This window comes from Oreochromis aureus, linkage group 7, assembly GCF_013358895.1.
Source record: "Oreochromis aureus strain Israel breed Guangdong linkage group 7, ZZ_aureus, whole genome shotgun sequence".
Taxonomy (NCBI): Eukaryota; Metazoa; Chordata; class Actinopteri; order Cichliformes; family Cichlidae; genus Oreochromis; species Oreochromis aureus.
The window spans coordinates 9,452,828-9,478,686 of NC_052948.1; the positions used below are offsets into that span (position 1 = coordinate 9,452,828).

The 25,859-nt window shown below is 40.7% G+C and overlaps 1 protein-coding gene across 1 annotated transcript in view; it reads left to right on the forward strand.

The window, feature by feature from the left end:
- Positions 1 to 25,859, forward strand: part of shank3a (SH3 and multiple ankyrin repeat domains 3a) — a 214,863-nt gene that overhangs the window by 176,378 nt on the left and 12,626 nt on the right. The window contains exons 16-24 of the mRNA XM_039614942.1: positions 15,543 to 15,618; positions 18,040 to 18,122; positions 19,258 to 19,382; positions 19,630 to 19,765; positions 23,566 to 23,646; positions 23,831 to 23,854; positions 24,217 to 24,344; positions 24,549 to 24,654; positions 25,279 to 25,805. Of these exons, the coding sequence (XP_039470876.1) occupies positions 15,543 to 15,618; positions 18,040 to 18,122; positions 19,258 to 19,382; positions 19,630 to 19,765; positions 23,566 to 23,646; positions 23,831 to 23,854; positions 24,217 to 24,344; positions 24,549 to 24,654; positions 25,279 to 25,805 (1,286 nt within the window). The remainder of the gene's footprint in view (positions 1 to 15,542; positions 15,619 to 18,039; positions 18,123 to 19,257; positions 19,383 to 19,629; positions 19,766 to 23,565; positions 23,647 to 23,830; positions 23,855 to 24,216; positions 24,345 to 24,548; positions 24,655 to 25,278; positions 25,806 to 25,859) is intronic.

The following is a 25,859-nucleotide window of genomic DNA, read 5'->3' on the forward strand; positions in this document are numbered from 1 at the left end:
CTAGAAGCCCTTTTCAGAGATTTGAAGTGATGTCTACCTTCCCCACCAGTAAATAGTTCTTTTTCTTTTATTTAACCGGATGCTAATAATTATATTTGCCTATAATTATATAAACAAAAATAAATTATGCAGTACAAGACAGGCATTTGATATATCAGTGATTAACATACAATTTCTGAATCTACTGAAGCATTTCAAAACTAATCTCATCCTCATCCCTAGATTCATCTGCAGTACAACAGCAGGACAACACAAGATGACATAGTAACACACACTGGGACACACTACAACACACACAGTGGGTTGTTTATCTGAAGGCAGCCACTCAGGCATCACTGACAGTAAGGGCAATATGTCTCGGCCTAGTGAAGCAGGAAAGACAGCCCTGTCTACAATTAAGTAACCCAAATACCATTATACACGCTCCCTTTCTCTCTGCTCCACTGTGCCATGAGTCGTGAGGTCTAAACTCAAAAGAAACCCCCCTTATCTGTCTGTCCATCACTTCTCTGTTTCTTCTGAGAGGTTTGAAAGAGCAGTGAAGATGGAGGGAAAAGAAAAAATGATGTTGAATGAAAAAAAGGAGTAGTTTAAGTCTGGGATAGAGGATGTGAAAACAGAGGGAGAAAGTGTGAATGACCATGACAGTTTAAGCTATCACCGACTCCTCTGGCTGTTATCTGTCACCACATGGATCTCTGCTCTCAGCACGGAAAGAGCTACCTGCAGCCAGCAGTTCATCTTCAACCAGTGCTCAAGGGGACAGAGAGAGGGAAGTGAGACAAAGGCTAAGTGTAGAAGTCAAAGAGGGAAACAAAAGCAATAGGAAGACCAAAATATTGATTGGATTGATCTACAGGGCCCTAGTAGTCGCGTGTGTCTGTTTGTACTGTGTCAGTGTGTTTTCTCAGCATCGACCAAGTGTGTTCGCTTTTGGAACTGTGTCTTCATTCCACCTACTTCACATACAAGGGTCAGTTCTACAGGCTGAAACATGGGTGTGCCATGGGCTCCCCAGTTTCACCCATCGTGGCCAATTTGTACATGGAAGAAGTGGAAAAGAGGGCTTTGCTATCCTACCCTGGAACACCACCAAGCCACTGGTTCAGATATGTGGATGACACCTGGGTGAAAATCAAATCTCAGAACGTACTACATTTCACGGATCACATTAACTCGGTGGACCGACACATCAAATTCAACAGGGAGGATATGAAAAGTGGCAGGTTAGCCTTCTTAGACTGTGAGATTTCCATCAGTAATGGGGGACATCTAAAAGCTGACGTGTACCGTAAACCTACACATACGGATCAGTATCTAAGGTTTGACTCTCATCATCCACTGGAGCACAAACTGGGTGTCATTAGGACGCTACAACACAGAGCGAACACCATCCCTACTGACACAGCGGCCAGGGAGGCAGAAGAACAGCACATCAAGAAGGCCCTGAGTAAATGTGGTTATCCCAGCTGGACTTTTGTCAAAGCTGGGAAGGCACCTAAAGAAAGCTCCAGCCGATCCAGGAGAGAAGGAAAACCGCTGCCCAAGCGAAAACCTGTAGTGATCCCGTATGTGTCAGGAGTATCGGAGCAGTTGAGACGCATTTTTTCTAAACACCGGGTCTCTGTGGCTTTTAAACCCCAAAACACGCTGCGCCAAAAACTGGTCCACCCCAAGGATCGGGTCCCCCGACACAAACAGAGTAACATAGTGTACGCTGTTAAGTGCCAGGAGGATTGCCAGGATTTATACATCGGGGAAACCAAACAACCTCTGGCGAAGCGGATGGCACAACACAGAAGAGCAACCTCGTCAGGCCAGGACTCTGCAGTCTATTTACACCTACAGGCCAGTGGACACTCTTTCAATGATGAGGATGTACACATCTTGGACAGGGAAGAACGCTGGTTTGAGCGCGGAGTCAAGGAGGCCATTTACGTGAAAAGGGAAAGACCATCTCTGAATCGAGGAGGGGGCCTAAGGGTACATCTTTCGCCATCTTACAATGCTGTGATTGCAGCCATTCCCCAACTCTCTGTGAATGGTACTCATGGCCATTGATCAGTGGTCTTTGATCAGTGGGTTTTGGTCAGTGATTGTTGATCAATGGTCATGAGAATTTGCATAATTATGATTAAGGAACTGACCTCACAGCCCATTGTTCCTTAAGGGGGCTGGTTTCAGTCATTATGCAAATGTACTGTTTATAAGATTGGGGAAACCTGCAGTCAGCTGAGACTGAAGAAGTCACTTGGATGAGTGACGAAACGTTTCTCCCACAAAACGCTACGTCCAGATGAACAGAATCAACTTTTGGAGAGGTGTCAGTGTGTTGTTATTTTTCGGGTTAAAAAACAAAACTTTGAAAAGGAAAGAACTTTGTTTTCCAGCACTGCTGAGAGCCTTGAATCATTTCAGTAAGCAGTAAGCGACTCCCCCTCCCACATACACACACAGATGCTGCTGGCCTGTATCAGGGGGTTAATAGTAGATGTTTACCCGTGTTAATGGAGGGAATAATGATATGAGTATGAACTGCTTTTCCCTTTCTAATGATGCTAACAAATTACCACGCCACTCATTTTTAGCAGTGGTACTGTTAATCTGTTGGCTACCATCTGTTGGGCTCCTGCAACCCACCAGCCTAAAGACCCCACCCACCATCCTGCTATCCCCAAAAGAGAAATCAACATGCAATAACTAAAAAGACAAGTTGTGCCTAATGGTAAATGAAACAGCGAGTTGTTTTTGATCATCCTCAGTTTCTATTATATTAGCCTTAATTTTCTTTTTTGCTGCCCTGCAGTGTCAAGTGTCCTTAAGGAATTAGAGGCACACGCACTCACACGGGATAAAATGCCCATTTTTCTCATTGATGGGATAAGCAAGGGCACATTTTTCAGCGGTTTTATATCTTAACAAGCGTGCAAAGTTTTATTTCTTTTCTTTTAGTGCTCATTCACTCCATTCCCTTGCTCTCCTCACACCGCGGCACAGTTGAATGACTCACAGCCGCATGAATCAGCCCAGTCAGATCCAGCCTGAGCTATTTTTAGCCTGCCCATTAAGAAGTTTTGGAGTGTGTCTGCACTCCCCTAGAATGCTTAAACATCAGTGTTGCTGCGGCAGCTGAGACTGACATGAACAGAGCATCACGGAGGGTAGGGTGGAAGAGAGAGAGGTAAGGAGCGATAGGGAGGTGGTGCAATGGACTGGAGAGGAATCACACAGGAAGTCATCTGGTCACAAGTGTGGAATTATCAGCACAATTTCCCCTTTGTAGCTCAGTTCTGCAGACATATCTGAGGTGCAAGGGCAATACTCAGACTGATTGTTTTCTGTAATTATCTGTGTCTGCTTATTGACAGTGTTTGATGATGCAATATAGTATAATTTTCTTGGCATTTCAAAAGATTCTTAATGCTCGGCTTTGGTGGTGCAATTGTAAATACCGTGCAGCCTACTTTATATTATTGAAAGATCATTGTCAGTCAGAGGTATTCATTTTATAGTTTTCATATTAGGCTAGATAACAGGATTGTAATAGCAATATTCAGCCATATTCTTTTGGAGGATGAACCAAAGCAAAGCTCCGCCGGTGATTAATGAATGATGTCAGTTCTGGAAATGATTGCTCTTGAAGCACTAGGACAAAGAGACAGATAAAGGACAGCCCATACATAAGCAGGAAATGTTCTCAAAGTCCTTGAGGACTACAAGAGGAGCTAAAGAGGATTCAGTGAAAGAAAAGAGAAGGAGCCATGTAAAATGCCTGTGTTGTGTAGCTTTTCCCTAATAGCTTATGAATGGATATCTGATGGTGTGGCGAGTGAGCGCCAATTGTGCTGTATGTATGAAGCCTGTTTTTTCAATGCATCGCTCTGCTTTGAAAATGAACAGTTGGAGCTCAAGGACATCAGCTGCTGATCAGCTCCTTTTTTTTTCCTTTAGGTTTCATTAGGAAAGATGTACCAGCATCTGTTTTGCTACTGTCAGCTGTTACTTTATTTTATTTCACAGCATTCAGCAATATCCCAAATACACTTAAGCAGATTTTTTTTTTTAAATGGCTTCCTCTTTCTGGAAAAGCCTTTCATCACATTCAAATATAAAATTCATGAATACAGTACATATCGTATCCTCATGTGAGCGTTGTAGGACTATTACAGCTTTTTTCTCCTTACCTTTCTCTTTCATCCTGTAATCTTACCTTTTCCCTGTATGTTTTTTTCTTTCTTTTCAGTTTTTCATGTTATCAGCATTTCAAGGACAGGGCCAATCTTCGCCCTTCACACCTTGAATGTCACCCTAACACAATAAATTTGAATGTTTTTGTGTTAACAAGGCCAGTCAGGCTGAAGACATGTTGGTAGCACCTTCTTTCTTATCACACGCTTCCCTCTGCTTGCTGCAGGAGACAAGGAGTCGCTGTCTTCAACCCCCCCACACCTCCCACACCCCTCCTTCATTTTATACAGTTTTATAAACCATGTGTGCTCTAGGCTTAAGGAAAGAAAGGAAAGAAAGAGAAGAGCTTAATGGTACCTCATCAGCAGCAGTAAAGAAAAAAACTTTGACTTTAACGGGTTATTTTGGAGAAAAGGCCTGTCTCCGTTGACCTTGGGTAAAACTGGTGCAACACCATAAAAGCATCAATGTCACCTCAAAGGAAGGCTACTTAATTGATAAGCTGTGTCCCATTTTTCTGAGCCAGCTCAGTCTAATCCTAAATCATGAAAACCACAAAGCTTAAGAACATATAGGATAGCCATTTGAGCATAAATAGTTTGCTCTTATTGGTGTCCTTAAGCACTCATGGTCACCTTCTCCATGCGTTGTTGTGATTTATTATAGCGGCAATTCTACAACTTATGTATTTGAGTTCATATTATTACAGTCGGTAATTTTAGTGCGATACTGAGCAAGCTCATAACAGAAAAAGCATTCACCTTTCAATGACAAACCCCTTTCGTTTCCCTCATGGTTCCATAAATTAGTCGGTACAGGCCCAGATTACAAATTACATAGTGTGTTCAGTCAGTAACTCTCTGGTGACAACTTGTAAAATGCAGAGTGAGTATGCAAATGCTGACACGACAGAGCTGTGCGTGTGCATTCAAATGGACAGGCTTTTTTAGACCTTTATGCTTACACACACGCACGCACTTAAGTTATTGTCTCGAGTCAGCAGATAGATTAGCATAGCCAACTAATCCATCTTATTAGCGAGAGAGAAAGAGAGAGAGGGAGAGACAATAAACCACAGGTTGGAAGGCATGTCTTAGGTATTAAAGTTTAGCTGAGTCAGTGTTATAGACTGGCAGTTCAAGAGAAGTCCTACCATTTAACCCTGGAAAAAAAAAAATTACACTAAGTGTCCAGTGAGTGTGTGCAGGGCTCTTGTGTTTGTTTGTTCACCACTGAGTGATGGCCACTATCTGTACTTTTCATCAGAAGTCAGTGGAGTGTGTTGAGCCATCTCTCTCTGGAGGACAGATCCATATCAAATCATAATAGATGGCGATGCTATTTGAACAATGAATCAAAGCTGAAGCAGGGCTGACAGTCGAGCAGAGACATATTACATCTGACAGGGGCTGCACTGGATGAGAGCGGGTCACATGCGCCAACTCGCTTGTACACACGCGCATGTCCGCACACAAAAGTAAACATGCACATACACACATCGGCGGGTTAAGGCACTCTTCTGAAAGTCTAGTGTATTTCACAGTGTCGTGGCGGCTCTCAGACACTGTTCACCTGTGGTTGTTTCAAGTCATCTGTAGACTGTTGGTTGAGTTGCTTTGTTTTCATGAATCCTTTCACTGCCATGACTTGATACCCACTGTGTTTCATTATTGTGGTGTGCTACAACAGTCTTGCTCCAGCCCTCTTTATATTTTGCTTTAAAGGAGAAAAACTTTCTTTTAAGTGGTATTAAACAGTAGTTTCACTGGCTTTCTGGAAGTCTTTCAAAGTTTTTCTTTGGACATCAATCTACTGTCCAGTGAAGCCTCATCAGAAACGGTCTCAGTGGAAGGGTGGCTGCAAACAGGGGAAGGAAGGCAAACAGGGAGAAAAAGCTGAGGTATGCCACAAGAACTGTACTAAAAATCAGTGTTTACAGGTCTTATGAAGTAATTGAAGTGATAAATTTTAAATATTTGGTTCAAATCATTATCATTATATCAGAGGAGGTCAGGAGCAAGGTACAACTCTCAGAGTATAGAGTGGCTGTGGCTCAGGTGGTAGAGCAGATCAGCTACTGATTGGAAGGTTGGTGGTTTGATTTCTGGCTCCCCCAGTCTGCATGCCAAATATCCTTGGGCAAGATACTAAACCCAAGTTCATTGGAGTGTGAATGTTTATTAGTTGCACTTGAGTTTAGAAGTGAATGAGGCATGTTGTATACAGCACTTTGAGTACTCTGGGAGAGTAGAAAAGCGCTATCTGGAAAACACAGGGGAGGCTCTGTCATGGTTTGATGGTGGGGATATTGGCAAAAATGTCATTTTTCAGCATAACAATGATCACAAACACACTGCATGTGCAGTAAAGGTATACTTTATATCAGCGGTTCCCAACCTTTTTTGCGCCATGGACCGGTTTATGTCCAACAATATTTTCACGGACTGGCCTTTAAGGTGTCGCGGATAAATACAACAAAATAAAACCAGTACCGGTATCAAAAAGAGGAAGATTCATTCATAACACATGGGGAAGAAAAGACCCAGGGAAACCGAGTTAACGATAAAAACGACGAAAAAAATAACAAGAAAAAACTATAAAAACCTTGAAAAACCTCAACTCTCGCGGCCGCGGCCTGGGGGTTGGGGACCGCTGCTTTATATCATGTATTTCCATATGTGTTTCCACATTTCAGGCACTTCCCAGTTTCCTAGTAAGATACAAAGAAATGAGAGGCGGTTGAATAGAATAATCATCTTTGTTTTCCTCTTTCACCATATTTCACTGTCTTTCTCTTCAGTTTCTGTCACTCAGCATCCCTCTCTCACTCTCCTACGGAGCTAGATAATAGAAATTCTGAATCTCTTTTATTATTTACTCCAGCCCAAAGATTTTTCACATTACATTGGTCTTTTGTTTATAAAACTAGCTGTTCAGCTCCCTTTGGGGATGTTTATGTGTCTGTCTGAGTGATAGCGTCCTGACCTTGACTCAAAAGTGTACTGCGGCGTGCATCACAGCGTTTGAGGGTCTTGTACAGTAGTTGCCTGTTGTTGACTGAATTTGATTGAATTATTCAAGGCTTATTCCATTTTGACAGAACTGAGGTATTTATAGGCGTCGGCCTCTGCCTCTGACACTTACGTGGTAACAGCAAGCTCTCTGAAGGCTCTTTAACAAAGCAACCAATTCCGAGGCAGAGGAGGAGGAGAAAGACAGCAGAAAGGCAGAGATATGCTGGAGTTGTTTGCTCGAGGCTAAAACAGAAGAGGACACTGAGGCCACAGACAGTTACACGCAGTTTAGTGCTACTTGTCCATGAATTCCTGTTTCACTGTTAAAACGAAGAAAGGAAAATGGTGCTGAGGAAACAGCTGTCACTAGTTTTTCTGCATGAAATGGATGTTTCAGGATTGCTTTTAATCGCCTCAAGGTGAAGATGAGAAGATGAGAGGGAGTTCAGCTTGGCTCTGGGATTCAAATGACAGAGTGGAGAGACAACCTTCTTGTTCAGGTCTTAGCGAGGCTGAAAGGTGGAATTGAAAAATGGACTGTTGTCCAATCATGGTGTCAGATTTGCCTGTGCTGTGTAGCAGGATAGATGGAGTTGTCACAGTTGTGAAGACAGAGCAAAGCAACTCCTCGTATTATGACCTTTTCTGGGGTAAGTTTCATTGCACTGAGCACCGTTTAGATGTAAACACGCTTAGCGGAGGGCTCAGTTGTAGTCACAGTGGATGTAATGATAAAATGATGTCTTTTCAAGCCTAAAATAGCCCCTTTTTGCAAATGTGAGAAACTTCCAATGTGAGCATACGGAGTAATGTAGTAGAAAAAAGGATGGTGTCTGCTAGCGTACTACTGCTTCCATTTTTAGAAGAGGATGTTCACTACGCTACACATTTAAATGTGACTACAGAGCAGGAAAAAAGTTCAATTTTCAGGGTATCAGACTATTTGTTAGTTAACAATTTTAGAAATTTAGCAAAAATAACTAATTAAAAGTTTTCCAGTTGTCACTCACTGTCATTAGTAAAGAATTTTATATTTGTCAAATTTTCCTTTGTTCTTGCTGTCAGTCTTCTCCTCATTGCAGACCTGCTTTCTTCCAAAAGTGGTAAAGCCTTTTTTATTATCAGATATTTGTTTTCTATTTCTATTTTTAGACTCCTGTTGTTTTTGTTGCTGTTGTTTATTATTTATGTCATGATGATCAAATATTCAAACGGCTCGCTCTTCTCATTGAAGTAAGCGACAGCAGATGTGGCATTTTGACTCGCAAGAACTCAACAAAATGGTCAAAAGCTTCACTGGATACTTGGTGATGAACTCTTTTCCTATAGTGTTGCCATCATTTGTTCTCATCTGTCTTTCTCCCTAATGAATCATTGGTATTTCAATGCCATTGTCGAATTCTTATTAAAGCACGTTGTTAGACTGTGACTGTCCATGCTAACCAAAGACTGTTGAGTGTGTGTTTATAAACTGCCTCTGGCCACACTCTCTATTTGCATTTTTTTACTATTGTACTATTTCAGACACCCATCTAGCATGCCTCAGTAGACCATAGGTGCTCTGCAGAGCTTCGTAGGCCCACATCTACATGTTCAAGCATATACTGTACCATGGCGAAGACAGAAATCCTATGTGAAGTACATATTTGTAGCAAACTGATGCTGAGTATTAAAAAAATATCTAATCTGTCAACTGCAGCTAATGTATGAGGTTATCATCAAGTTTTGATGTTTCACCTCACTTCCTTCCCATGCATAAGTTAAATTTCCACAATACCACTCTCTGCTTGACCACAGTAAAGTAAGTAAATAAAACGTTATTTATATAGCATTAATTTAAAAACATATGTTTTTAACTGGCTTTTAAAGGAAACCGAAGACTACACCGAAAAAATCTAAGGGAACGAATCCTGCAATACTGTTGGTGTCTGAAAGTCTCAGGCTTTATATTAGTCAGCTAACATGAAAACATCATCACTGTAACAAAATTATAACAGTGCTCATTCATTGATAAACAAAACACAACTTGTGTTTCTTTGTTCTGTGACGTATCCTCTTACAAGTGTGAAAAATTGTTTGCATCATAACATTATGCTGGACCCTGGCTTTAGTGCAAAGTGTTTGGCACCTGCAACTCACATCACTAATAAGAGCACAGCTGGTTTAACACTGTACAGCTCATAAAAAGCGACTTGCCTGTCTGTTTATGCCAGGCTCAAACAAAACAGCTATATTAAATTTGTGATGCATTAAAATGATACTTGAGGATCATTCCTGTCCTGATGAAAAGTTTTGTTGTTTGTTTCGTTTGTTGGATTTCTCTTTTCTTTTCTTTGTTTGATGACTGGCTGTCAGTGGCACAAACCGGGTTTTCGTGCCAAAATACACTCTTTGCTTTGGTATCTTAGAAATAAAAGCCACCATCTGTTTCACCACTTGAGTGCTTCACATGAAGTAACAGAAATGTAATGTTCAGTTTGAATTAAACTCAAAGAGAGCTGATTTTTGTTCGTAGCATTGGTATATTTGCAGCGCTTCTGATGGACTATAAAATAATGAAGCTATTAGCTGTAATTTGTCGCTCTCACAAGGTCAAGTCAACAGTAAACAACATTAAACAGTGAGAGTTGTGTCACTTCTCATTTTGAATACTACCCTGGAGTTCTAACCTTGAGCAGTGTTTATGTGTATCCCTTATATGTACATAGCAGATTAAGATTAAACTGGCACAGCGTCCACTTCCAGCCTCTCTTTTATGCTGTGTTTTCTTTTCCTTCCTCTTTTCCACACTGCTGTATATTGACCGTGACTAATTTCACTCCATGAAGAATAAAAGCGTTCACCTTTCTTTCAAAACTCTTACTGAAGATGGCATAGCACTAAGGAATCGTGACACAAGAAGTTGAAGAGCGAAAAAGAAAATGAAGACATTGGCCTGTCCACTATACTGAGGACAGTTAGCCTTGTATCCACCTGCATGCTCCAGCAACTCCCTGTTGGATCTGTGCAGTGACAGGCACATTGTGTGACAGCACAAAAGAGAATGAGATTTCCACAAGCATCTCCTCACAACTCTTTTTTAAACATTTTTTTTTATTTTAAACCCTGTTTTTCTATGACTTCTGGATAGTCTCCTGTACAACAGGTTTAAGAGGTTAAGACGCAAAATTCTGAGGAGACAGAAAGAGGAGAGTAGACATGAGTGGGAGAGTGGCAGGGAAGAATTAAAAAGTCAATGGGGCTTAGTTGATAAGTGTGTGTGTTTGTGTGGATGTGTTTGAATGTTTGTGTGCAGCTCTTATCAGTATTAAAACAGCATAGGTTCATTCCCATTCAGCGTGGACACTGTGTGTTTGTGTGTGTGTGTGTGTGAGTCCACGTGTATGTGTGATGGGACTCTGGCGTCCTTCAGACAAGGACAGCAAAGGTGTTGCAGTCTGTCCAGAATAGAGAAGTGGGAAAGATGCAGTATGTTAACAGTGTTACAGAAAGCGTGACTTATTGCTTGATGTGTAAAATATGCTTTCATTTCAACGGATGATCACTCATAACACACACAAAAAACCCTTTCAGTCAATACCACCCTTCATATATTTGTGATAACAAAGTAAAAACATCTATATTTCTGCTCAAATTATAGGGTAGAAGTGCTATTACCAACTTTTACCCTGATTAGTTACGTTTTTTTGAAAGTGATTTAATAAGTCTTACCTTATTGTATTACTGTACCAAGATGACTTCACTAACAGGATATTTTAACAGAGCATATGTCAGAAGAAGACTTTATCAAACAGTGCAGCCTGTAGGCACTTTGGATTTTACTGTCCTAGAACGTTAGACTATATTAGTCCTGTTAGAGTTGATGGTTCAACTTTACGTTGGTTCCAAGGTACGCATTAAGACAACATCTGATTTCATTCAGTGTGGTTATTGTTATTATTAAGGTGAAAAGCTTGAAAGCTAAACAGGGCTAGTACTACAGTACTTCTCAAATCTTCTGTTTTTGTTTTTCCCATAAACTTTTTGCAGCAAGTTCAATAAGTCATTTCAGTTTGTGACAGAGATCAGATGAATCTCTATCCACTGGGCAAATCAAAAGGAACTTTGACTTTAGCCACATTTTACCATTTAATTTTGCACACGTTGTTTTATTCAAGAGGCAATTAAGGCAAAATGTGTTTCTGCTACCAGATGTCGAACATTGTTCTAATGAAAATGTCCCTCGCGTTTGATATCTCTTTTATTAAAATGCATTCAGAGGTCAAGTACCAGTGTGCACTCACAGGTGTTTTTTATTGTTCTCAAAGGGAAATGACCTTCCTCTATTTCTTTTTCTTTGTTTTTTTTAATACTATGACGTTACAGGTTTTTTTTTGGAAATAGATGTTTCACTTGAATTTCAATGATATCTCCAAAAAGTAGAATTTGGTTTGAAACCAACACGTTGTTCTACTGAAAATGTCCTTGTCTCTCTATATCTCTGTTATTAAAAAAGCATTCAGAGGTCTCTCTGATTTAGACCACATTTGTCTTGAGAGAGAGAGAAGAGAGAGAAAGTAGTGTATTCAACGTACTTTTATGTTAACAAAACCAGACGGAGATTATTTGAGCTTTGTGACACAGCCATCAAAAGATGGGTATACTGTAGCCATAAAGGGATGGATATGGTCAGCAACAATACTAAGGTAGACTGTGGAGTGTAATTATGCTCAATCGGTACTAAGGGGCTCAAAGAAAATACCCCGACACCATTATACCACCATTACCACCAACCTGAACTGATGATATAAGGCAGGATGTATCCACGTTTTCATGTTGTTTAACCCAAATTCTGACCCTATCATCTTAATGTTGCCCATCTAATCGAGACTCATTAGACCAGGCAACATTTTTCTAATCGTCTATTTTCCCATTTTAATGAGACAGTGTGAATTGTAGCCTTGGTTTCCTTTTCTCAGCTGACAGGAGTGGCACCTGGTGTGGTCTCCTGTTGCTGTAGCCCATCTGCTTCAAGATTTAATATTTTGTGCATTTAGAGCTGTTCTTCTGCAAACACTGGTTGTAACAAGTGGTTGTTTGAGTCACTGTTGCCTTCCTATTAGCTCAAAGCAGTCTGGCCATTTTCGCCCAGAGAACTGTCGCTCACCGGGTATTTTCTCGTTTTCAGACCAGTCTTTGTAAACCCTAGAGATGGTTGCGTGGGAAAAATCCCAGTAGCCCATCTGGCACCAATAACCAATCCACATTTAAAATTAACTGAAATCACATTTACTTTCTATGATGTTTGGTTACAACTAAAGCAGGTTAGAATAGGTCAGAGCAGGTTGTCTTGACCATGTCAGCATGCCTAAATGCACTGAGGTGCTGCTGTTGGATTGGCTAATAAGGTATTTGCCTTACCGAGCAATTGAGTCTCTACATATAGATTTAATGTTGAAATGAATCTATACGTATAAATTCAATACATAATAAAAATGATAATAGCTTTTTGTTTACAGTGGACCCCTGTGTCTCATCTTTTGTTTTCTGCTTTTGTGTGTATGAGTGTGTGATAGATGGAAGTATATTGGAGGTTATCTCTGCTATCAGGGCCCTGCCTTTAGATGCTCCTGGGCTGTACATGACAGTTGTGATGAATAAGTTGCATTTCACACTTCTGGACCGCATCTCGTATCACATGGTACACGAACACACATACACACACAAACTTAGATGCACACACTCTTGTAGAAACAGAAATACAAATGCTGCATCAGTTGCTTTCAAGCACTATTCAAACAAACAAATGCAGTCTTCTTAACTAAACCATAACTAAACAAACAAGTGCCTAGCTGGAGCAGCTTTTGCGTACGACATTGATGACCACTGGATGAAAATAATTTACATTTTAGATCCATTGCAAGTTAATCACTTCCCTGCTGGCTTATCCATCAGATAAAATTCATCAAATCTGTAAGTCTAAAAAGGTTTACCATTACAAAAATGTAATGTCTAATATTGTTACACGTTGAGCAATCAGGATTTCGATTACGTCATTATTGAAGCCCTTGATAGTCATTAATATTATGCTGTGTTTTCTGTAGACATAGCTTGTATTGATGTCGATCATTGTTTCATGGTCATGTTGTAATTATTTTGGGTGTTCAACAAGGGTCCATTCTTGGTCATCATTTTATTCATCACAGCCTTAATTTTTTGCCATGACCATGGACCTGTTTCCTAATCTGGCCAAAGTGCAACCTACTTTTTTATATATATACACACACACACACACACACACACACACACACACACACACACGCGCGCGCACGCGCACGCACACGCACACAAATAAACAAACAGACACTCCTTGCTTCAATTCCAGGAGTAGATGCAACTCCTAAGGAATTTGTCTCAGGAAGGGCATCTGGCACAAAAATCTACCCAATCAAGCATGCAGAGCTACCTGCTGTGTTGACCCCTTGTGAATAAGTGTGTAGGCGAATCATGTGGTCACTTAATATTTAAATACAGAACCTAAGATACATGAAATTCTGTCATTAGCCATAACTCTTATTCATATTGAACTGGTACGTGTATATGTGCATGAAAGCTGAGTCTAGCCCTAAAAGAAAGCCTCTGAAGGTGTGGGAGAAGACAAGTCCTGACTCATCTATGACTTTCTCCCCAAATATCACCTCTTTTTTCATTACGACTTACCTTTGACAGGCTGTGCTAACAAAATGCCATGTCTTTCCTCCCCAGACCGGATGTAGAGTAACCTTCTAACCTAAAGAAAATACCAACTCACCCTTCTTTTCCCTTTACTTTAATTGATAGATGTACACTGTACAGTAATTGTATTTTAGTTGGATATTTTGAACTCTATACATTTTAAGTTGACTGGGATTTTTTATTTGGTGTCAGAGAATTCAGAGAATTTATTTAATTTAATTTCTCACCTGAACTGAAAAAGACATTCAAATTAACAATCGTTCTAACATACAAAGGATGAAGAAAGCCACGCAGTTGGAATCATGCTGAAACAATCTGTAAGATTCAGATTCATAGAGCACAGCTCCTTAATTATGAAAAACAGCCATGTTCAGTCAAACAAGATAATTGTGAAAACGCAGATATAAAAAATGAAGAGGAAGGTCAGAGAGTAAAAACAGTGGCTAAGAGGTTAAAGTTAACTGCTGCTAAATCCCTTTTCATTTTTTGCCCTTTTGTCGTGTCACCAAGTGTCAGTGGATGCACTTATCAGAGCTTCGAGTTGTTCTCAGCTGACAGTCGGTCACTCACACAGTGAATCAGATTGACAGGATAAAGTGGATCTGGAGATGCCAGCCAGTTCAAGACTGCTCACTCACTTTGACCTCTTTCCATTTTTGTTCTTTGCTTGTCTTCTTTTTCCTTTTCACATATACAGGTTATCTTAAACATCTTCTTTTGTTTGCCTGTATTGGAAAGTAAAGTTACAGGAGGCAGACATGCGACCAAGTTTGCGAAGCAGAATCATAGGAACATGCTGTGTGTCTCACATCAACACCACGGCGGCTCTTGCTTTCACAGCCTCGTCCAATTAAGAGCTTGTGTGTGCCGTACAGTGTTTAGTCAGCAGATCTGCTGTTTAGTGGAGATGTATTGTGCTGTGTATTATTGGGATAGAAAGAGGGCATCAGCATTCCTATAGGATAAAATCACACATAGTGACAGAAACCACATGCACACAGTGCATACACACACAGTATTCAATGAGCGTCTAATCAAACACGTTTGCCTTTAAAAGAAACACTTTGAGGGCAGAATTAGGCAATTACTTCACTGTTTCAAAAGCAAAAAATTACCATAGAACAATTATACTCTGGTAGGTTATGATAAATGAAGCATGTTAATGATAATTGCTTCTCTGTGGTAGCTTAATTCCTCTCTGTGCTCACCGAATGAGATTATTACTGACATTTTTATACTAACATGCCAAGAACTGGGGCAGACACAGCCTTGACATTTTTGGAATCTTGTGGATTTGTATAAAGTCATTAGCTGGACTAAATCTAATTTAAAAAATCAACTGTGTACTTCCTAAAACATGTTCAAGTAAAGCATTATTGGGATATTTTTAATTTCAGCATATTTACGGAGATCTGTATACACTGGCAATGTGGCTGACTTTGCTTTTAAGACAATACACTTCACTTGAACATCTGTTATTAAATGATAGTAATAATTTAGGCAGTTTGATGATGTAAGTGTTTAATGGTCTGTATGACCTTGTAGGTCAATCAGTTATCTCCGATATATGTTTTTATAGCATCCAAAAGTATATGACTCAACCAATCCTTTAAATCTATTTTACAGAGACACGGGAGGACCGCACTAAGAGACTGTTCAGACACTACACTGTGGGATCTTATGACAACTTCACCTCATACAGGTACAGCCTCTAGCTCTGAGCTAGCATCCTACAGCATTGTGTAGTAGTGTATATTGTACTGCTCATTGCACTGTACTGTTGGTCATATCACACACAGTTTCCTTGTCTTAACAGGGTCAGTGAAGTTCATTTAAAAAAGCGAGCGTGTTGTGCTGTAGAGGTGCTGCCATCTAAAGGCGTGATGCTGCTAGTGCACACAGTTCTGATTCTAAAATGCACACAAATGACATTACATAACTCTCTTATACTGTCTGTATGTAAGGGTGTTCACCATGCATGGTAAACACACATTTGTGGCTGTCTTCACATTCATCATTTTTGATTCACTTGAATTTCTTCATAATCTCATCAAAGTTTTTTTTTTTATCTTTTATTCTTTTTCAAGTTTTGTTATCCTGTCCATATCTCAAGATGACATTTATTATGTACAGAGTGTGAGTGATCCCTCTCTTCCAAATTAGATGTACTAGCTGAGCATTTTGTTGTTATGCAAATTCTCACGCTAATGCCACAGTTTATCGGTTAGAGACACAGAGCTGGTCTGCACGAGCATTGTTTCTACCTGCTTCCTTTGCCTTTCATAAAATGTCAGCTTCTTGCAATCTAGGTTTTAGTCAAATTAAGTGTCGCTTCTGTTTCCACAGCCACAGACTTTTTGAGTTACCATTACTAAAGCTGTGAAGCTGTGATAGTCTGCATATACGTTTTTGTTTTAGAATGGGTGCTAACTATAACTAAACATAGTTCTGTTTCTGTTCAGAGGCTTTAAAGTACAAATTAAAGTTCCTTGAAGTAAGTAAAGTACCAGTTGCACACAAAGGACACACACTTGAGTTATACTTGAGTTTCTTCATCCAAGCTATTGTCTGCAGAATATTAGAATTGCAAATGTCAAAGGACAGGTCTATTTTGAGGAAACATTTACCGTTGATATGTGAAAAGTCAGTCTTTTTTCTTTATCGAGTTATGTAGGCGGGTAGAGGTTTTGAACAAGGACAGCAAGCACATTGCATTAATGCAGTATTTTGTGTCATAGAGCAGAGATGAAAGCATAGTGGATAAAAGGGTTTGGACTGAAACAAAGTATCTTAGTGATGCTTAACCAACTCAGTTTTCTGTGCATAATAATTAGTGCATAAGTGGTTTCATATCTCTTTATGAAACCAAACCTTTGACCTCCTTCCTGCAGAAAGGTTTGTTATGGTTCTCCTGGCTCCAGCAGCAGGAGCTCTGGGTAAGTCTGAGAAAGTGGAGTGTAACTAAGCTAATGACTCTGCAGCCACCCACTGAGTTGCAACCTGAACCACAGCCCTTTCTATATCTGCATCTTCTGTCAGGAAAGATGAATGATACTGCTGAAACTTTCAAAATTCTGCAAAACTAATAGATTTTGTAAAGGCGTTCAGGGTGTAAAGTGTGAGCAGTCCCCCTCAGTCTGTGCTGTTAAAAGAATGGAACATTTATTAGATTTATTAGATTTGAGTTAAGGAATATTGCATTATTCAGTCCACCTTTCTTCAATTTTCCTTTCTATTAAAAATTTTATGTTACCGTTTATCATAAGGCATGATTAAAATATCTTTTAGTTAACTCCCTTCCTTCATTTCACATCTTTGGGCATTGGAAATTTAGACTTAATCCTCACACAACAATCCATACTGCAGATATTTGCTTTGCTGCTTTACTAACTCTACTTTCTGCTCACAGGCTTTAAAAACATATGCATGAGCACCTCAGCTTAACACCGCCTACCTGCCTTCACCACTGAACACTCAGAAAAATCAGACAGTTATGAACTGCTCACTTACTGTTTCCACTGTCATTAGTCAAGCCACAATATTACATCTGAGCCAACTCTGTCAGTTTCTTTCACAAAGTCCCTCAACACACTCCTCAGCTGCAGTCTCATCTGAAGGATCAGCTAGAAGATTGATTCACTCTTAGGTTTTATCCCATAGATACTTCAATCATGAGGACTTTCTCTCACCTGCTCATTCTGTGGCGCACTTTTTCATGTTCTCAGTCTTTCTACTTGTGTGTGTGTGTGTGTGTGTGTGTGTGTGTGTGTGTGTGTGTGTGTGTGTGTGTGTGTGTGTGTGTGTGTGTGTGTGTGTGTGTGTTTGTGTCTTGCTTTCTTTCTTAAAATGCTAGTACAGCACCTGGGAAACCTGAGCTGTGGTGTCTTGCTTGGCTTTTAACTTGATTGAGAGAGGAAGTACATGTACACGTATGTGCCCGTTTGCGTGTGTGTGTGTGTGTGTGTGTGTGTGTGTGCCTCCACCTCCACCTCCTCCCTCTTCTCAGCTCCCACCGACCGACCCGCTTTACTCCCCTGCCCTTTCTCTCGCCCCTCTCTCTTTGTGTCCGTGTGAGGAGGATGTTGGATTCATACCTGCTATCCCCCTGCTCCTCTCTTCACAGTGACTATATCATAGAGGAGAAGAATGCTATTTTACAGAAGAAAGAAAATGAGGGGTTTGGCTTTGTCCTGCGGGGAGCCAAAGGTGAGCGATGCACATACAAATACACGCCAGTGCCATTCACAAGGTTTTCAAGGTGTGTGAGTGTTTTGGTCTGAGAAGTAGCTTGTTGATCTGAGTCACTGACCACGGCTCAGTCAGTATTGTTACCTTGTAAGTCAACAACACAACCAGCTTTGGTCAACACTCAGCTTGTGTACTCAGTTGCACTCAGGTTTCTGGGTATGTGTTTGTGCGAGTGCATGTGGCCCCTTTGGTGGTGTCATCCTTGGCTGAGCTGTCATCTAGCTGTCCCATCTGTTCCCTGCACATGGCGTTGAGTTTTAGTAGAGAAACACTCATCTCTCTCTCTCTCTCTCCTCCTCTCTCCTCTTTGTCTCTTCTTGTTTTTGTTCCTCTTCACTCTCCTCCACCTCCTTCACATCCTTCCTGTTCATTATCCTCTCAAAACATTATCATACCTTCTGCACTTTAACCGAAATCGGCTCTCTACTCATCTCCATCACCGCAAATTCGTTTTACTCACGCACGTGCCAGCTCCCTCCCTGCTCGGCATGGTTACCATGGTAACCCCTTTCAGACACCTTGCCGGGAGTCTGAGTGTGCTTTACTGCTCCATCACTCACTACCGTGGGTCTTGGCTCGCCCGTCTCTCTCTTTCAGTCGGTCTTTTACTCCTCACTACCCTTAAACACACACACTGCAGTTCACTTAGTGGTCCTCTGAGAGCTCTCATGTGTCAGTGATTTAGCTGGATTCACTCCAACATTAAATGGAGTATATGAAAGCCCGCTCACTTTACGAAGTATTCTTAAGTATTGCATGTCTGCTTTTTAGTCATGCAATAATAATTATGTTTGTATGGAACTATAAGCTTCAGTAATACTGTTTAGATGCAGCAGTATTCCTTCTTAGTGTTATTCAGATGACTTTAGTCACCGAGCAGAACTAAACTCAGTGCTAATGTGTTCATTAAATAAATTGGTTAAGAGAAATTTTAATTATTGTTGCAATTATTGCCTGAGAGGAAAATAAAGCAGCATTTGGAGCATGTAATACATGATCTGTTCTAACTTACCAGTGAAGCAAAAGGAAGCTATAAATATTTCTTTATTTGACGACGTGGGTTTAAAACCTTTTTAAAACAATTTCTTCCCAGCTGAGACGCCCATTGAGGAGTTCACTCCCACCCCAGCGTTCCCTGCCCTTCAGTATCTGGAGTCTGTTGACGTGGAAGGAGTGGCCTGGAGGGCCGGTCTAAGGACAGGGGACTTCCTCATTGAGGTGATTAAAATTGCCTCATTATTCATCTTGATTTGTATACATTTCACTCCTGAAAGAGGTCTACATGTCCATAGATCCAGATGAAAATGCAAAGTAAATGTGTGGCTTAGTCGTGTAAATTTCCCTTTGTAAATGACTATACTGCTTTAACAAGATCAGCATAAAAGCAAAAAATGAAAATAAAACAGGAACTAAGTTGTATATTTCTTGCTTCCTGTTCTGTCTTTGTGGGTGTATTTTCTCTCAGGTAAATGGGGTGAATGTAGTGAAGGTGGGCCATAAGCAGGTGGTATCCTTGATCCGGCAAGGGGGCAACAGACTGCTGATGAAGGTGGTTTCAGTCACTCGCAAACCAGAGACTGAGGAAGTCGTTCGCAAGAAAGGTACATACTTATTTGTACTCGGCAAAATCATAACACAGTAGTATGCATTTTATAAATTGTACTTTTCTTAAATAAATAAACATTACTAGTAAATTAATCAGTTGTGCTGGAATGTGTGAGAAAACATGACCTTACGCATTCTCAGGAACTGTTTTGGTTGCTTGAAACAATTCTGTTAAGTCTGGGGTATGTATCAAGGACAAATGCTTTCATCTGTTTCTTTCAGTTGGAGAATAAAGTGGACATCTAAAAATTTTTGCTCTTATTGTTTTGGGATCAAGAGTTGAGAGCGTGGGGGAGTTGTAGCTTTGTACACTGAATATGCAAAATATATTCACACATTGGCTCAGATAAATCTAGGTCATTAATGAAACAATGGACAGATTTTTAAGCTTATTCATAAATTTACAACATATTCTACATGGCTTGATTACATTAGATTGCCCTTCGAGATATTTTATGTGGTATGTGAAGCTCCTATCGCGATGTTTGTTATTTGTAAATTAATTTTATCAGGTAATGGAGACATATATGTTGATTTTTGTGTACAGAGGGAGATATGTGTGTATTGTCTGGGTAATTTCTACCACATTTCCCTGCTGTAAATTCATGTAGTTTCCATGTCAACCACAGCTCAGATTACTCAGCTCCCACACAGTCCTGGCACAATGACCTCAGAATTGTGTACACTGCAGCGTGTCCGTCTGTGTGTGTGCTTTTATGCATGGTAGAGTGGTGTGTGCACGTCCTTTGTGATTTTTGAGATACAGACAGTGATAAATGAGTTTGACCTAGTTTCACTAGGAGAGTACTGTATCAACTTAATTCTGCTACTCAGGGCTTAATGGTCTCTTAATCTCTCTTTCTTCCTCTTTCTGTCTTTCTTGCCTTAATATCATTTCTCATGCTTGTCGCCTTTAAATAAACCCAGTCTCTTAGTAAGACATTTGGCATCATTCATTCATGTAGAAGTCAAATTAGCATGTTTTGACCCAGAAAGGTCCACTTATTAGCCTTTTTTTAACCTTTCAACTTCCCATCATGGTCTCGTTTTGCCGATTGACTACGCCAATCAAAATTTAATTAAAGTAAAAGTTGAAGCTTTTGCAAATCTTTTGTACTTCTTGGTGTCAGTTGATTAAAAAAGACACTCATTACCTCTCATATTCTTGTCTCTAATGAGAGGCTACAGTCTTTGCACGTAATTCAACACAAAGATAAAGTCTGCCTCTAAAATCTCACTATTTAACATGCCGATGACAAAAACACAATCCATGCAAAAACTGAAATTAAACTAAAAATAGCAATTTGTCTTTTTCTGTAGGTTTTGTCAGCATCCTCTTTGACTCTGAAGAAAATAGTGGGGTAGTGCCATTTACACCTTCAATTTCAATTCAGTTTTATTTATATAGTGCCCATTCAAAACAACACTTTGTATTGTAGAATAAATACGCCACAGTATTAGAGAGAAAACCCCAACAGTTAGACTACCTGCTGTGAGCAAGCACTCGGCAACAGTGGGAAGAAAAAACTCCCTTTTAACAAGGAGAAACCTCGAGCAGAACCAGAATGATCGTGTTGGAAGCTTAGGGGAAAGAGAAAAGAGCAGAGGGAGAGAGGATAAAAGACACACTATAGGAGGGAGCCAGAGTTGAATGATTACTAATTCTGGTTTAAATGTCTGAATAAATTAGTGATGCATAAACATGTGGCGGGTGAAAAGAGCTGACTGGACAAGAAACTCAGACAAGTATGAAAAGGTTTTATACTTGGGCTACACTTAGGCTTTTGCTGATAGCACTAACTGTGCTAAGCTAGGCTAATTTGCTGGTGCACAAATGTAAGTGTAATATCGATCATTTAATTTTACTCTTAGACTGAAATGAAGAGGATTTTCCCGAGACGATGTTAATTTTTGTTTAACGTAACTTGTTATTATTTTCTTTGTTTTGGGGTTGTTTTTGTTTTTGGAATGCCCATCATGCTTTTGGCACTTTGTCGATATTTATAAATATTTAATTAATGAGATTATTAAGTGAGACCACATGACAGCAAGGATTAATGTTCTGGGATTAATGTGGGTTGCAGAGGGGCTTGCAGATGCACACCAATTGCTTTACTGTGGCCAACGTTAAAGCTTTCTTACCTCTGCTTATGTCAAAGCTATAAGGCCAGATATTTAGTAGGTGAAAGAGAAATTTAGGTAGACAGATTGACAGATTGAATTGATGAGACAGACAGTGCAAACAGCCATAGAGTAGATGGGGTGTATCTGGCGTTTTAGAGCTGGGCGGGATAGAATTTCTTCTCTCCTCTTTCAAACTTCTCATAAATGCCGTTTTTTTTGCACCCTGATCAATATTGAACACCCTCTCCTGCTGCTCATATCCTCCAGTGGGACTTGGTGTGCTGCACCTTTACACAAACGCACAGAAACATGCAGACACACACGGACCCGCGAGCGAACACACATTCTCTGCACCATGCGTGGCCTCACTACTGCCACCGTTGCCATGGTGACTACACTGCATGTTTGAATTAAGCATTACATTACAGCAAAAGCAACTCTCTCTCCCTCTGAGTCTGTCTCTGTTCCTCTCTCTTTCGCCGTCCTCCTCCATCTCCTCTGCTCCCTGCTCCTGTACCAGAATGTGCAGGCTTGTGAGGAAATGAAGATGTTTGATAAGGACAGTACCCAGGATGGCGTATGTACACTAGATCTGCGGCTGCTGACGGCAGCGATGATAGTTATGCTCTAGTAAGGCATTAAGGCAACTGTGGGATTTGGAGATCTATCGCGTTACAGTGGTGCATTGAGTGGAGTGTTGGCTGGTCGATCTCAGATAGCGTGAGCTCATCTAGTTCTGTCGTGTGGTATTGTTGGGAAACTTGTTTATAGCATGTAGAGAATGCAGCTATATGTGGTTTCACTGTCAGACTGCATGGCATTGGTGTTGTTACTGCAGGTTTAACATAATTTTAAAACCAATTACTGCATTGTTTTTTACATTACGTTCATTTGAGTGCTTAGTCTAACCTATTTTTAATCCTGTAACTCTATAGTTTGTTTTTGAAGCTAAAATTTGGTAGATATGATTTACTGCTTTGACTGGGACGGTTGCCCTGTGTGTATAGTAGGATTGGGAGGCTCCCACAAGCTGTGGGATATAAAGTCTGCGGTGCATCGTTTTCCTTAGCTGTTGAATTTACTATCATCTCTTCATCTGTCAGCCCACATGTCATTATGTGCACCCTCAAGGAATTTTCTCTGGGGGAGGATATGCATGTTTGTATAAGCTGGTGCATTAATGTGTGCCTCTGTCTGATACACATCTGCTAAATTCCAGGCAGGCAGCATATTAAAAGTAAGATGGACGACTTTCTCCCTCTCCTTTCCACACATGTCTTACTTTTTCTGCCTATTGTGGCGGACAAACTCTATTGTTCTTTGTGTACTGGGAGGACTGACCTGTACATTTCCACCCAATGGGCTCCTCAACAGAGAGGAATTCTTGCAGCACAGAGACTAAAAAACTAAAAGTCTTGAAGACAGACTGATACATTCATAAGTCATCTGACCAACACAGAGCAAAATATGAAGAAGCTGGGCTCCAACCGTAGCGTGAACAAGGTCCTGGCTAAGTGTGAAGCATCCAGTTCAACCGAATTTGACCAAATCAAATCAGTGAAGACAGGATGGGCTGGCCGTCTCGGGGATGCCAGGAGGGCACTGAGCCGCAAAGCCAAAGGATTTTCATCCCCCTCAAGTTCATCCTCAACTCCATGCCTTTTCTCCACAGCTCCACCACCACCCAAGAGAGCTCCCAGCACCACCCTGACACTGCGCTCTAAGTCCATGACCGCTGAGCTGGAGGAACTAGGTGAGTGCCAAATAAGTGGTATGCAAACTCGACACTCTGTTTTTTTCCCTCCTTTTCTGTCATATTTCTGCTTTGGCTTTGTCATTAAAACTTGGTGTGTCTCCTAACTTTTAGAATAGTCACTTCTGTTGGCTTGTTCTTGTCATTTTCCCTCCTCTGCTGACGCTATCTTTTTCCCACCAAGCTTCTGCTCGGAGGAGAAGAGGAGGTGAGTCTGAGACAAGAAATTGACACCTCTTTGAACGTCACAAAGATGATTTATCAATGATGTGTCAATTTAAGAACCGCTTATTAGAGCAGATGAGCAGAGCAGAAGAACACATGAGCCATGTGGACAGTCTACACTTTTCTGTCACTTATCGCTTCTTTCTTTCGTTCTTTATTTCTTTTTCCTGTATTTTATTGAGACAGGGTAGTGATTTTGTACAGTACCACAGAGCATGACCCCACACATATAGCTACATCTTAGAGGTGCCTTTGTATTCTTTATGGCGATATCAACATTTGGAATAGATGCCACAGCGTTTTTATGTCTCAGTATTTAGTTCTGGCCGATTTTCTTCTTAACAGAAAGACTAGATGAGATGTTGGCATCACAGGAGTCTATGTTGCGTTCTCAGCCCTCTGAGGCAGATTACAGAGCAGCCACTGTCAAACAACGGCCCACCAGCAGGAGAATAACCCCAGCAGAGATCAGTGTGAGTGCACCTACACACAGCACATTGGCAGACAGCATATGCTGCTCTGCTGGCATACATACAAACTCAACGCACATACAAAAATACCTGGCCAACACGACATGCACCGCTGCGCACATTTATGCATATTCTTTGAATTAACCTATAGGAGTCATGGTGTGCTTTCAAGATTTTAAGATACTTTTCTTGTTTTTTTTCATGCAGTCACTGTTTGAGAGACAAGGGATGACTCTACATGGAGGTCTCCATCCAGGGATTGAGAGAGGTCACATACAACTACCGAAGGGCATGTCCAGGACCAAATCTTTTGGTAAAGCAATCACCCATCCTGTACATATTCAAATAAGGTGAATGATAGTGTAATTGTACCTAAAGTAGAGACTAGAATTTGAGGAAGCTTCATTGTGTTTTCATAATTTGTTTCAGGAGAACGACTAGGCAATACTGAGACTGAAGCTCGTTGTTAGGTCGTAATGTGCCATGTCAAAACTTGACTGATTAACAAATGTTGTCAGTTGACAGTGCCGGATATATAATTACTTGGCATTGAATGTTGAAAATTTGTAAATATGAATACTGGATACTGGAACAGATTTAGAAAGCAGTTGTTCAAGTAGCACAGAGCTTGTTTCAAAAGTAGATAAACATATATATTATTAATACGCCACTGTATTATTAAACATTATGCTTTTTGTAAGTATACCCGTTAAATGAATCTTCAACTGATTCCTACGTGAGTCAAAAATAGAACTGTATGTTTTATTAAACTATTTTAATAATCATGTTTTTTGACACCTGATACATATTATCTATGTAAGTAAACAAATTTACAGATGGATGCAGTACATTTTTTATGTGGACCAGCTTGGCACTTTTTCAAGAGCTTGTTTATCACCAGATGATCTGTGCTCTTTGCTCTCTTTACCGTCATCAGGTGCCACTGAGGAGGATCGGCTGTCTGCTCTTGCAGGCGAGCACCGATTTCCCCGCAGTTCCTCTATGACAGACAGCCTCCGAGACCACTCGCAACCCCACCCTATCCCTCCCCCTCCACAAACGGCACCTCCTCCTCCTCCTTACTATCTAGACACTGGTCCTCCCCCAGCTTTCTGCCCCCCTCCACCTCCATCGAGAACACAGAGTCAGGGCCATGAGCCTGGAGGACGTTCGAGCTTCAAGCCGTCCTCCTTGGACCTGCCTTACGAGGCCGCTCAGCGGCAGGCCACACACATTGAGAGACAGAAGAAAGCACGCTCCATGATCATCCTGCAGGATTCTTCTCATTTACCTGTTGAACCTACAGATATTCCACGTCCTTCTGCTGCTACTCCACCTGAGCGAATCAAAAGGAAAGGTCGGGTTATTGACAACCCTTACGCAAACGTGGGTCAGTTTAGCATTGGACTGTACACACCTACCAAGCCCCAAAGAAAGAAGAGTCCTCTGGTGAAACAGCTACAGGTAGGTGGAATGTTATCGATGCTATCTGATTTTGTTTATTTATTGTTCTTGCTT